Raw genomic sequence first — 14,684 nt, forward strand, 5'->3', positions numbered from 1 at the left:
TGAGGCAGGGATTGAAAGACAGTGTATGACCAATTAGTTTATTGAAAGCCATGAGAATTTATTTGCCACAAGAAAATTTACATAATAGAAAATGTTTTTATTCTATGTGTCCTCCTTCTTTCTCAATAACTGCCTTCACACGCTTCCTGAAACTTGTGCAAGTGTTCCTCAAATATTGGGGTGACAACTTCTCCCATTCTTCTTTAATAGTATCTTCCAGACTTTCTGGTAATAGTTTTGCTCATAGTCATTCTCTTCTTTCCATTATAAACAGTCTTTATGGACACTCCAACCATTTTTGAAATCTCCTTTGGTGTGACGAGTGCATTCAGCAAATCACACACTCTTTGACGTTTGCTTTCCTGATTACTCATATGGGCAAAAGTTTCTGAAAAGGTATGGATAATAGTGTTAGGTATGATTATGACATCAATATATGTTTGGTTTCAAAACATTTGACGTAGTGCCTGCTGAGAAAAAACAACTAAATGTTCATTGTAAATTTTGCTTCCCCACCCTGTATAAATCTTCCACTAAATAGAAGCTGTAAAGTGAATGTATTCTAATGTGCAGACAGTGTTTTGAAGTAGATCTTGTAGCTCTGAGACAAATATTCCTTTTGAGTCAAACCCATTCTCTCGTTAATTCTTGAATTTCACATTTTGACCCGAGGCTGTATCTTGGAAACTTCAGCCAACCAGCATTTTTGACTTGATTTTTCTTTATCAGTGACTCTCATATGGTAAAATTTCATTACTTTTATTCTGGAAGCATTTTCCTTGTAGACCAGTGTAATGACAACTGCAATGTTTTCTTTTTGTTTTAGTGCAAAAAAACAAACAAAAAAACATGAAATTATGAAAATATGTACATTAACAAACTATCTTTTACATATAAAATGTGAATATACTCAACAAATACAAACAACCTGAAATGTCAAAAGAAAATTAAGTGCAATTTTAACAACAGCGTATGTTTGGCAGCCCTGGTTTATATAAACCACTATATTTTGTGTTTTGTTTGGCGTAAATCTCAATAATAGTCACTCACTGTGTAGAAACCCAACCTCTAAGTGTCTGTGTTTGTGTGCCAGCGTTTACACCGGACTCAGAAATGTAAACTTGTAATTCCTCGTCTTCTGTCTTGGCTCCTTGGATCCACGGTTTGAGCAGATATTGGTAGTAGCTGTCTGCTCGGGCGCCCAGTGTGAACACTCCTTTGTGTGTGAACTGTCCACTGTTGGTGTTAATGAACATGGGCACCAGGCCGTCGTGTTTCCCCGGCAGCTTATGGACCAGCTTCATCACCTCATTCACAACCTCCTGGGGAGATTAAATAAAAAAAAAAATTAAAAAAAAACCCGGAAGGGTTGATATCAGAGTCCAGACAAGACATAATAAACCTGTCTTACTGCCGATATCTCGTGGCTCAATCTCTTGGAAAGTACCGTTATTGCCCATTTATCTCTGGAGGCTTATTAGAAATTTCACATGCAGAAGAAATGTGGTGAATTTCAAATCGTTGATGCCAGGAATTATTCAAGCGCATGTCAAAATGTTCAGCCTGTGTTTTAAGGAGGCGCTCAGACTGTCAACGTGACGGATTTAAAGCACACTCGCGCTCGTACTCGTCACCTCCATTGATCACACCAGATGTCAGGTTTAAAACAAATTGACCCCAGGGAATGTTTTTCCTGTCAGACGACTAGAAGTAAAGCCAACACTTTCCAGTATTAAAAATAACTGATAGCACCCAAATGTACCACACAGGAAATGATTCCTGCCTGTAGCCATCAGACTGATTAATTCCACCTTACAACCTCATAATTATAATTACACACGACTATATTCTCGCACTTATCTACATTTCTTTTAATTATCATATTGATAATATTTGTCTAGTATGTAAGATAGATAGCTAGATAGAACGATACATAGAATGATAGAACGATAGAATGATAGAACGATAGATAGAATGATAGATAGATTGATAGATAGAAGCACTGGTAAAGGGAGGAATTCAGTGATGAAAGTGAGGAAAGAAAAAAAAAACTGAACTTTTCTGAATGACTTCATTGGGTAACAAACCTGGTTTGCTTGTCTCCCAGACGTACCGCGACAGAAAATCGATATTTCTATCAGTTTCCTCGAGCCAGGACCACTTGAACTTATTTTTGATTGGTCACATTCACTAATCTTTGACGGCTCACTGAAAATGTTGTGTTAGGAGTATGTGAACACTGAATACATCAAAAGAAAGAACAGAACTTCAACTTTTAAACACAAAAAACAACTTTACTCTATCTTCATTCGTTCGTGAGATGTAAACATTTGAATATTTGTCATTTTCAGGAAAAAAATGAATTTTGAGCAACAAACTGAGAAAATTGCATTTTTTTTTTCAAAGATATTGATTTTCATATTCCTTTCCCGATGTTGACGTCTAAGAATGGGATCTCTGACGGAGTTTTGAAGGCAGGCATCAACCCGGGACCCCAGGTCTTTCTTTAAAGTGAGACAGGAAACGATTACTCCATTATCACCCTCAAATCAAACGTATAATCTAGTTCAGGGGTGTTAAACATACGGCCCACGGGCCAAAACCAGCCTGCTAAAGGGTCCAATCCGGCCTGTGGGGTGAATGTGTGAAATGCAAAAATTACACTTGAATATTAACCATCAAGGGGTCAGCTGTAGCACAATATAATGGAAAAGTGGGCCGGACCAGTAAAATAATAACATAATAACCTATAAATCAGGGTTCTCAAACTCATTTTCTTTCAGGTTCCACATTCAGCCTGATTTGATCTCCAGTGGGCCGGACCTGTCAAATAATAGCATAATAACCTATAAATAATGACAACTCCAAATTTTTGTCTTTGTTTTAGTGCAAAAAAACCCCCATTAAATGATGAAAATACTTTCATAAACTATCCAAACAAAAAAGATGTGAATAACCTGAAAAAAAAAAAGAAATTTCATAAGAAGAATAAGTGCAGTTTTAACAACATATTGCATTAACTTGTCATTTTACATGTGCATTATGGATTAGATCTACAAAGACACTAAACACTTAAAATTGTGCTTAATTTTCTTTAGACATTTCAGGTTGTTCATATTTGTTCAGGTTATTCACATTTTACTGTTACAGGATAGTTTGTAAATGTAAATATTTTCATAATTTAATGTGATTTTTTTTGCACTAAAACAAAGACAGAAATTCGAAGTTTTCATTATTTATAGGTATAGTGTAATTTTTTTTTTTTTTTCACATCAAACCGAGAAGAAAATATGGAGTCATTATGTTTTGTAGGGTGATTCTGCTGCTATTATTTGACTGTAGATCATGTTGGTCTGTATGTGGAACCTTAACTAAAATGCCTTGACTGCGGAATTTTTGCCCTTTGCAAATTTATCCCATGGGTCAGATTGGAACCTTTGGCTGGATGCATTTGGCCCCCGGGATGCATGTTTGACACCCCTGCTATAAATGATGCCAACTAAATTTTTGTCTGTTTTAGTGTAAAAGACGAAAATTACATGACGAAATTGTTTACATTTACAAACAAAAAAAGTGGATAATCTAAAACCATGAACAACCTGAAATTTCTAAGTGAAATGTTACCAAAATTCTGCCTGTTATTAAATGTTGTGTGTATTTGTAGATCCACTGTGGTCTGTAAGTCCTAATAAATGTGAAAATGATAAACTGAGACTTAATATTGTTAAAATTATACTTTTATGTACAAAAACAAAGAGAAAAAAATTGGAGTTATCATTATATTAGTAAATTGCACTTATTTTTCTTAAGAAATTTCTTTTTTTTTAATTTCTTTTTTGATTTAATCTTTATATAACCAGGAAAAATCCCATTGAGATTAAGAATCTCTTTTACATAGAGTCCTGGCCAAGATAGACAGCAGCAAATACAACACACAGTTACAAGATTACACAGTTAAAACACATAGAACACTCACATTTGACAATAAATAATTAGTAAATGTATATGACGAGGTTGAAACTTCTCCTTATTGTGACATTATTGTGAAAAAAATATTGTGGAATAAATGTATACCTTTCATGCAGTGTCTTGTGTTGAATTTATTGGAAAAATTGTGTATTTTCAGAATATAACATCCAAAAATGTGTATGACTTGTCCTTGTGTGACTTTTTTCATGATGTTTGCTGAAAAGTGGGTAAAAATGACCCTTTTTCAGTGACAAATAATTTGAAAACCCACATTAATCCTGTTGCTGCTTGTAAATGTTCATTGAACTTGCTTCCTTTGAGCCTTAGAAGCAGAGTTTATGGTCTGGCCTTTAGAATGAGGATCAGTTTCAGTGATTTCAGTTCAAAGTCAGTGACGTCAGATCAGCCAGTTCCTCAGAAGACGTCCTGGGACAGTTTAGTTTGGATTTTTTGGCTTCTAGGTAAGAATTTGACTTCTAATTCTGTACGTAGAGTTGATATGATCATAAATCTGTATGTATTATACACTATTGTCTTTCTTTTTCTGTTGTGAATAAAGCATTCCCCAACAATTAAGTCTATTCTAATATTAGATCAGTCAAATCGTTACTTTTACTAACCCTACCCCCATCAGTATTTAGTTTGTGAAAAAAATACAGACCATTGTAAAAAAAAAAAAAAAAAAACTTGCATTCACTCAATTTTCAATATCTAGCCTCCAAAACTGAATCAATTGTGCCCACCTACATGGGCTTCTTGAACACGCCAGTAACAGTAAATCTCAAAAACCACAATTAAATTTCGGTTAATGAATTTACCGCGTCAGACATCTTTATATTTTATACACCGGGTACTCTTTCCGCTTTGCTCTGACTTAAACTGCGTGCCCATGCGGAACACATGACCGCCGGTGTTTCTCCACCTTACTCCAATACTTCTGTAAAAACGGCTGTCCGGTTAAATCCGGGCTGCCCCAGAGGGGGGTCGCGTAATTTAAATTAACTCACCAGTTATGTTTCGGATGGAAGGACCAAACCAGGAGAAATGGAAGAACTTACCAAAGAGAAGGTTTGAGGTTTTAAAAAGTTAAAATAATAGTTTGGTTTATTGCTTCAGGCAAAAACAGGGAAAAGGTCAAAAAAAGGAAAGAAGTCAGTGATCATTTAGTCTAGCATCAAACACACTATTCGTCTCCCCCTTGTCTCGTCTCGTCATCACATTTTATAGTCTTCAGTCACTTGGAAGACTTCCATATTTGGTTCATAATCTCAATGATTGGTCGAACACTTGTTGCTGGGTAAAACATGTCACAGCTTACGTCAATAACTCCACATTAGCTAATTCTAACAAAAAACACATTAGAAAGTTCACCTGAGTTAATCACACCTTGGTTTGACATTTGCACCAACGATTTAGCTAACACTGCATAGTTAAACCACAAAGAGTTTCTGTAAGTATGTCTAGTTCTAACACTTGAGCAATTCTTGACCACAGAAAGTCCCTAAGTTCATAATCAAGATGAACTCAGCTCGCTTTTACCACAAAGCTGCAAGACAAGATCTTTTTCTGGCCTTTTCTCTGAGTTCAGCACACATGAACCTGACCCGACACTGACTGTTCAGTACAAAGGAGGATGCATCTGCGAAAATAGAAGATTCTTCAAGCAAAACAACCTGCAACATTACTTTTTGTCTTCTCCATTTTGGTTCATGATGTATGATGTATGATATTCACCTGACATTGTAGAGCAAAATTTAAAGTCACATTCAACTACCATTTAATACGATCCGTATCACAGGCTACAATTAGTTTATATCATTTAGGCCCATTTACTTTCCTAAAGTGAGATCAAGTTTTTTTTACAACCAAATTTTCATATTGGTTTTTGAAACTGCCCACCAATTTGTTAGATTTGGACTTGCTCTGTCAATGATGAAGCCAATTTAACCAGAGATTTTGCATAAAGGATTTCAGATTCAAATTCCTGAGAAAATTTGACCCTAAACTGATATATTTTCAGTCCATAACCAAGAACCTGAATTTTTGTCCTTAACCCTTTCATGCACAAATTATGAGAACCTGAAGCAAAATTTTTTATTCCTCTTTAGGCATGAAAAAACACAATGTGACTGAAAACTTTCTTCTGGAAAAAAAAAAAAAAAAAAAAAAAATTCAAAAATACATAAAAAAAATAACAATGAAAAAAAAATTATGAACCTATTTTTCATGAAGCTGCAAAAATGTCCACTCAGCTGGACACCACATGTTTAATTTTTGATGCACAGAAACATGTATTTAGTGATAAACTGTGTGAAAACTATGGGGAGGACTTGTGATTCTGGGGGTTTATGCTCAGGAGAGATCTACATAATGTTACTAATTCATGTCAGAAAAGATGTGTAGTGTCTTAAAACTTTAATAAAGATATGTGTGGAAAACAAACAAACAAACAAAAAAAACAACGAAAAGAACAACAAAATCCATGAATATACAAGAAAACAGCTGTAGAATAGCGATACGAGTATCGGCATCGGCTCCGATACTCAGTGTGTGTACTCGTACTCGTAAAAGACATCTGATACAAATGCACCGATACCACTTATGGCCGTTTGATTCCCAGTTCAGTGCAGCAGGTACGAGGAGGAGGAATAATGTGTGTGGAGTGTGAAGAGTGTGGAGATTGAACCAAATAAATGACGGTGATAAAAGTAACGCTGACTGACAGTAACATTACAGACACAGACAGATACAGACCCTTTCATGCACGAATTAGAGAAAAAATCTTGATTAAGGTTCTCATGAGTGTTTTAATTTCTCTTTAAACATGAAAAAAAAAACAATGTGATTGAAAAAAATTCTTATTTAAAAAAATAAACAGATAAAATAAATAAAAAGTCAAAAAAAAAAACATAAAAAAGTAAAAAAGTAAAAAAGAAATAATAATAATAATAATAATAGTAATCATCATCATCATTATCATCATCATCATTATCACCATCATCATCATCAGCTGGACACCATGCGTTTAATTGTTGAAGCAACAAAACATGTATTTACTGATAAATTGTGTGAAAACTATGGGAGGGGGGGCTTGTGATTCTGGGGGTTTATGCTCAGGGGAGATCTACACAAGGTTTCCAATTCATGTCAGAAAAGATACGTAGTGTCTTAAAACTTTAATAAAGATATGTGTGGAAAAAAAACAAACAAAAAAAAAGAACAAAATCCATGAATATACAAGAGAACAGCTGGAGAATAACTGTCCACTGTAGTGACCAGTATGCATGAAAGGGTTAATGTCACTAAAATGCAACTGAAACCTTGAACCTTGTCATATGTTGTTCAGGTTATTCACATTTTCATAAAGGGATTTTTACTTTTTTGCAGTACAACAGAAAAATTTGGATTATTATTTACAAGTTACTATGTTATTATTTTACTGTCCCGGCCCACTTTAGATCATATTGGGCTGAATGTGGAACCTGATCTAAAATGAGTTTGACAGCCCTGGTGCAGTTAATTAATACAAACTAATCAGTTAAATTGACGTTTGGATGACTCACTCCTTTCTCCAGGAACAGCTGGTCTGCTGACAGGTGGTAGGTGCTGATCAAACCCCCGAGGACACGGATTGTTGTTTCAAAAAGGTTCACATCCACATTCTTGTGGAAGGAGAGGTCCATCTCCACCCAGACCCTCGCCTCAGTAAACTCTGTATGAAGTAAAAATGGTCTAAATTACATCTATCCTGTAATTATCCAACTATCCTTTCACAAAAAATGTGAATAACCTGAAATGTTTTAAGTATAATTTTGACAATATTCTGCCTGTTACTTAATGTTTTGTGTATTTGTAGATCTACTGTGATCTGTAAATAGTGTATGTGCTTAACCCTTTCATGCACGAATTATGAGAACCTTAATCAAGATTTTTTTTCCTGAGTGTTTTTATTCCTCTTTATGCATGAAAAAAAAACAATGTGATTGATTTTTTTTTTTTTTTTTTTAAATCAACCTGTTTTTCATGGAGTTATAAAAATGTCCACTCAGCTACACCATGAATTTTATTCTTGAAGCAAAGAAACATGGATTTAACCCTTTCATGCACGAAGTATGAGAACCTTAATCAAAATTTTTTCCTGAGTGTTTTTATTCCTCTTTAGGCATGAAAAAAACAATGTGACTGAAAACTTTCTTCTGAAAAATAAGTTTTAAAAATAATAATAAAATAACAATAATTTTAAAAAAAGGAAAAAATACATTAAAAAAAAAAAATAATGACAAAAAATAATTCTTATGAACCTATTTTTCATGAAGTTGCAAAAATGTCCACTCAGCTGGACACCATGTGTTTAATTTTTGACGCACAGAAACATGTATTTACTGATAAAATGTGTGAAAACTATGGGTAATTCTTGTGATTCTGGGGGTTTATGCTCAGGAGAGATCTACATAATGTTACCAATTCATGTCAGATAAGATATGTAGTGTCTTAAAACTTTGATAAACATATGTGTAAAAAAAAACAAAAAAACAATGAAAAGAACAACAAAATCTATGAATATGCAAGAAAATAGCTGTCCACTGGAGTGACCAGTATGCATGAAAGGGTTAAAACCCAATATCATAAAGTGATATAAAAACAGTGAAATGAAACCATGTTTAATGCAGCTAATCTGATGTTTTCTCACATTTTAACGTATTCTAATACTAATTATTACTCACTTCATGGAGATAATATGCAAAAAATAAATATTAACAATTGATTTCCACTCAAGAACCAATTAAGAACAGCAAAGTTACAATAATGGTATGAATTGCAGTTTATGAGATGATGCATAAGTGTCCACTGTGTTGGTTGATATGGAACTAAAACAACAAAACCCATGAATATACAAGATTAACCCTTTCATGCACAGTGGTCACTCCAGTGGACAGTTACTCTACAGCTGTTCTCTTGTATATTCATGGGTTTTGTTGTTTTAGCTCCATATCAACCAACACAGTGGACACTTATGCACCATCCCATAAACTGACTTTCATACCATTATTGTAACTGTGCTGTTCTTGATAAACCTGATCTGCACTAACATGTTTGAGGGGAAACCAATCACTAATTGTTATTAGACTGTAATTACCAGTTTTTGCTTTTTTTTTTTTTTTTTTAAGTAATAAGTTTTTTTTTTTTTTTTTTTGCATATTATCTCCATGAAGTGAGTCATCATTTGTATTTGGGTATGAGAAAACATCTGATTAGCAGCCTTAAAAATGTTTTTAATCGCATAGTTTTCCATATCACTTTCTGATAGAAACTTTTAAATACATGTTTCTTTGCTTCAAAAATTAAATGCAAGGTGTCCAGCTGAGTTGACATATTTGCAACCCCTTAAAAAACAAAAACAAACAAAAAACTCAATCACATTGTTTTTTTTTGTTTTTTTAATGTCTAAAGAGGAATATAAACACTCAGGAAAAATATCTTGACGAAGGTCCTTATAATTCATGCATGAAAGGGTTAAAGCTGTAGAATAACTGTCCACTGTAGTGACCACTATGCATGAAAGGGTTCAGATGTACATGTCAATGGAATATTATAAAAAGCAATAAATAAATAATAGAAAAAAAACAGACAAAAGTTTGTAGTTGACATTAATCATAGGTTATTATGTTACTATTTTATTGGTCCGGCCCACTTCAGATCATACTGGGCTGAAGGTGGAACCTAAACTAAAATGAGTTCCACACTCCTGACCTACAGTAACAGGCAGATCAAACGTTCTCTAAATGTCTCGTGGCATGTTTGTGCAGTCTGTAAATCCAGAGCAGGACTGAATAAAACTGCAGGAGGAAAATGTGCTGTTTGTGACGACAATATACGTGACCATGTTAGCCTCATAGCATAACGGCTCACCAGATCATGGGGTATTTGGTTGATATATCAACTTGTGGACTGTAATTATATGAAATGTAATCTAATGTAATGTGTTATAATCTAACCTAATATAATCTAAAGTAATGTAATCTAATCTAATCTGATGTAATCTAATCTAGTACTATCTAATGTAATCTAATATAATCTCATTTAATATAATCTAATGTAATCCAATGTAATGCAATCTAACCTAAAATAATTTTATGCAATCTAACTTTATATAATCTAATGTAATGTAATGCAATATAATCTAATGTAATCTAATCTAATGTAACCTACTGTAATCTAATCTAATAAAATGCAATCCAACCTAATATAATCCAATGTCATTTAATCTAATGTAATGTAATGTAGTCGAATCTAATGATATCTAATCTAATGTAACCTAATCTAATAAAATGTATTCTAATGCAATGCAATGTTCTGTAATCTAATCTAATCTAATAAAATCTGATGTAATCTAACCTAAAAAAATGTAATGTAATCTGATATAATCTAATCTAATGTAACCTAACAGAATACAGTCTACTCTCGTTATACCGCCAACTTCCGTTCACGTCCAAATTGGCGGTATAGTGAAAATGGCGTTACAACGGGTTGCGTCCATAATGTGCATGTCTTTACTATATGATGTCTATGCTGCCTCCGTTAACCCGTTCTAATTGCGTTTCTAATAAATCTTGATTCTGTTATGTTGTAAGGGATCATTTAAAGTGGGGAAACATTTTAAGCATTATTATACCGTGTCGGGAAATGACACCCCATCATCTTGAGGCTTTGGCTTAATCCCACGTCCTCTTCCCGACATCCTGACCTACTGAGTGTTCTGCGATAAATGAACGGTGGCCGTTCCGTAGACCTACTCGTAGCTTGTCGCGATCAGCGTCTGGCGCGTTTGTTTCAGTGCATTGTTAAAATTTATGTGTACTCGATGGCAATCACGCTAGCGGTATAACGGTCGGGAAATCAATGGTATAAGTGTTGTTTGTGCATGGAACTGGGCTGGCGGATGGCGATAGGCGGAAATGGCGGTAGCTAATGGAATAATGCATTGGGGATTTTTGTGCAATGGTTTTGGTCGGCGGTGAGCGAAAATGGCGGTATAACGGCGGGCGGTTTAACGAGAGTAGACTGTATAATGTAATGTAATGCAATGTCATCTAATCTAATTTAATGTAATCTAATATAATCTACTATAATGTAATCTAACCTAATATAATCAAATGTAATACAATGTCATCTAATGTAATCCAATGTAATGTAGTCGAATCTAATGTAATCTAATGTAATCTAATCTAATGATATCTAATCGAATGTTACCTAATTTTATCTAACCTAATCTAATAAAATCTGATGTAATCTAACCTAAAATAATGTAATGTAAAATGATATAATCTAATCTAATGTAACCTAACCGAACATAATGTAATGTAAAGCAATGTCATCTAATCTAATTTAATGTAATGTTGTCTAATCAAATGAAATCTAACCTAATATAGTCAAATGAAATCGAATGGAATGTAATCTAATGGAATGTACTGAAATGTAATATAATGAAATCTGATGTAATCTAATCTAATGTAATCTAACCTAATATAATCTAATGTAATGTACTCTAATGTAATGTAATATAATCCAATCCAGTGTAATCTAATATAATATAATCCAAGCAAATATAATCTAATGTAATGTACTCTAATCTAATGAAATCTAATGCAATGTAATCTAATCCAATGGAATATAATCTAATATAATCCCCTCCCCTGAAAAACATGCAGTACCTTCTTTCAGGCCCAGAATCCACATGGTGTCCAGAGAGTCTATGAGGGTCAAACCCAGTCCAAACCACTCTCCAAAGGACTTGGAGATGGGCTTGAACTCGTCGTGACCCCAATGCGTGGTCCTTGTAGCCCGTCCACGCGTGTCTGAAAGCCTGGTGTACCGCTTCCAGTCGGTCCACGACCCCAGATGAAACTACAGACACACGGATAAATAAGGAATTAAAGCCAGAGGCTCCTCCATGAGGCTCTTCATACACTGATTATTTTCAGTAGGAGAAATATTCTGTGCTGTGCTTTGATTCTGCTGCTGGGTTTTATACCACGTGTTAAAGATGTTCAAACTTTAAGTAAAAAAAAAAAATGGTGGTGGTCTAAAACAGCATATAGGAGCAGAGCTGACCTGGGCTACCTTAAAGAATCTGTTTGAGAGGGAAACAACAAAGTTACTCCACGGAATCAAAAAGAAGGAAAAGTTTTCTCTACTCTGGAAACAAGTGGAAAAAACAGTATGATGAAAAAAAAAAACTTTACGCGTATTTGTTAGTACAGTCTAGTATAGTATAGCATAGCATAGCATAGCATAGAATAGCCTTTACTGTTACTGTATGTTCAATGAAATTAGTAGTGTTACTCCCATCACGTTACATGTTTCTGTTGTCATTTCATTTACAGTTGAGTCAGTTTTTGTTTGTTAATAGCGTTGTTCCTTGACAATATTGCAAACAAAAATGAAAAGGGCAGGAAACACTTCAACATTAGGTCCCTTCTCAAAGAAACACCCATGAAAAACACTCACTGGAATATAAAAACTGTATTTTTAAGTAAGACCAGACCAGAAAAGATGATTTACATATTAATAGTGTGGTTGCACATGCACATGGTGTGATATGGGGGGCTGGGGGGTGTAAATATCAAGTGCGTCATGATATAAATGTGAGTCTCAATAATCTCATGACATAAATGTGAGTTTCAATAACGTCATGATATAAATGTGTCTGGATAACTTCATGATATAAATGTGAGTCTCAATAACCTCATGATATAAATGTGTTTCAATAATGTCATTATATAAATGTGAGTCTCAATAACCTCATGATATAAATGTGAGTCTCATTAACCTCATGATATAAATGTGAGTCTAAATAACCTCATGATATAAATGTGAGTCTAAATAAACTCATGATATAAATGTGAGTCTCAATAACGTCATGATATAAATGTGAGTCTAAATAACCTCATGATACAAATGCGAGTCTTGATAAAGTCATGATATAAATGTGAGTCTATTTAACCTCATGATATAAATGTGAGTCTTGATAACCTCATGATATAAATGCGAGTCTCGATAACATCATGATATAAATGTGAGTCTATATAACCTCATGATATAAATGTGAGTCTGGATAACGTCATGATATAAATGTGAGTCTAAATAAACTCATGATATAAATGTGAGTCTCAATAACCTCATGATATAAATGTGTTTCAATGTCATGATATAAATGTGAGTCTCAATAATGTCATGATATAAATGTGTGTCTCGATAACGTCATGATATAAATGTGAGTCTCAATAACCTCATGATACAAATGTGAGTCTCAATAACCTCATGATATAAATGTGAGTCTGGATAACGTCATGATATAAATGTGAGTCTCAATAACCTCATGATATAAATGTGTTTCAATGTCATGATACGAATGTGAGTCTCAATAATGTCATGATATAAATGTGAGTCTCGATAACGTCATGATATAAATGTGAGTCTCAATAACCTTATGATACAAATGTGAGTCTCAATAACCTCATGATATAAATGTGAGTCTGGATAACGTCATGATATAAATGTGAGTCTCAATAACCTCATGATATAAATGTGTTTCAATGTCATGATATAAATGTGAGTCTCAATAATGTCATGATATAAATGTGAGTCTCGATAACGTCATTATATAAATGTGAGTCTCAATAACCTCATGATACAAATGTGAGTCTCAACAACCTCATGATATAAATGTGAGTCTCAATAACCTCATGATATAAATGTGAGTCTAAATAAACTCATGATATAAATGTGAGTCTAAATAAGGTCATGATATAAATGCAAGTCTTGATAACATCATGACATAAATGTGAGTCTCAATAACGTCATGATATAAATGTGAGTCTAAATAACCTCATGATATAAATGCGAATCTCGATAACATCGTGATATATATGTGAGTTTCAATAACCCCATGATACAAATGTGAGTCTTAATAATGTCCTGATATAAATGTGAGTTGAGTCGTTGCCTGTTTCTGCAGTGTTTCCTGCTGCTTCCTTCTCATTGGCTGAAGGCAGAGGTTCTGTGGCCTGGTCGGCTTCGGTCATCGCTCCTCTCCAGCTGCATGACAAGAGTAAAACCTGTTATTTATGAATGAAGAGTTGAATCATTTATCATTGCTTCTCTGAAACACTCTCTGCTGGACTTCTGCTGCTGGTAAATGACGACTAATGATTATTCTAATGTTCTCTGATCCATTCTGAACGCTGATGAAAGGCTGACTGACCTGACTATCTTCTCCTCAGTGTTCTCCTCTTCATCTTGAACCACCTCTTGTTCTTGCTTTTCTCCACCTGCTGTGTCAGATACGTTTCCTCCTTTCTGCAGGTTGGGTGGACCTCTCTTATTTGGAAATGTCTTCTTCTGTGAATAAACAGGGAACTCGAGCTAAAAAAGCGGAAGACCTCATGATAGATCAGTGTTATGTACATTATATGGACAAAAGTGTGTGGACACATTGAATTCAGGTGTTTCTTTTCAAACAGGGGTCTGGGATACAAAACAACAATGACTAATGTCGGAATATAATTTTATATTATGGGATAAATATCATTGCATTGGTTAGTTTGGTTTAAATTGTTATCTTTGCTTCCAAAATGCCTCAAAGATGGTTTTACTTAATTTCTCTCCAAATGGATTTTTTTTTAATCTATGAGTATGATATTAAATGTTCTACC

At 34.2% G+C, this 14,684-nt stretch overlaps 1 protein-coding gene across 1 annotated transcript; it reads right to left on the minus strand.

Annotated features, from left to right (window-relative positions):
• Positions 1-980: 980 nt before the first annotated feature.
• On the minus strand, positions 981-14,067 carry LOC115429173 (endoplasmic reticulum mannosyl-oligosaccharide 1,2-alpha-mannosidase-like). Its single transcript, XM_030148430.1, has 4 exons — positions 13,976-14,067; positions 11,682-11,874; positions 7,533-7,681; positions 981-1,322 (listed from the first exon to the last, which is right to left on the minus strand). The coding sequence occupies exons 1-4, from the start codon at positions 14,009-14,011 to the stop codon at positions 1,047-1,049; spliced, it is 654 nt and encodes a 217-aa protein (XP_030004290.1). The 5' UTR covers positions 14,012-14,067; the 3' UTR covers positions 981-1,046.
• Between the last annotated feature and the right edge of the window lie 617 nt (positions 14,068-14,684).

The sequence above is a fragment of the Sphaeramia orbicularis genome, chromosome 12, assembly GCF_902148855.1.
Source record: "Sphaeramia orbicularis chromosome 12, fSphaOr1.1, whole genome shotgun sequence".
NCBI classification, from domain to species: domain Eukaryota; kingdom Metazoa; phylum Chordata; class Actinopteri; order Kurtiformes; family Apogonidae; genus Sphaeramia; species Sphaeramia orbicularis.

What these genes read in the sequence shown, in the direction of transcription:
- LOC115429173 (XM_030148430.1), bottom strand. Translation starts at nt 14,011, where the DNA reads ATGAGAAGGAAGCAGCAGGAAACACTGCAGAAACAG. An exon ending in GATTCTGGGCCTGAAAGAAG is followed by an intron (nt 7,682 to 11,681) that starts GTACTGCATGTT and finishes TACTTCATACAG; the next exon opens with AGTTTACTGAGGCGAGGGTC. An exon ending in AGCTGTTCCTGGAGAAAGGA is followed by an intron (nt 1,323 to 7,532) that starts GTGAGTCATCCA and finishes TAATCTCCCCAG; the next exon opens with GAGGTTGTGAATGAGGTGAT.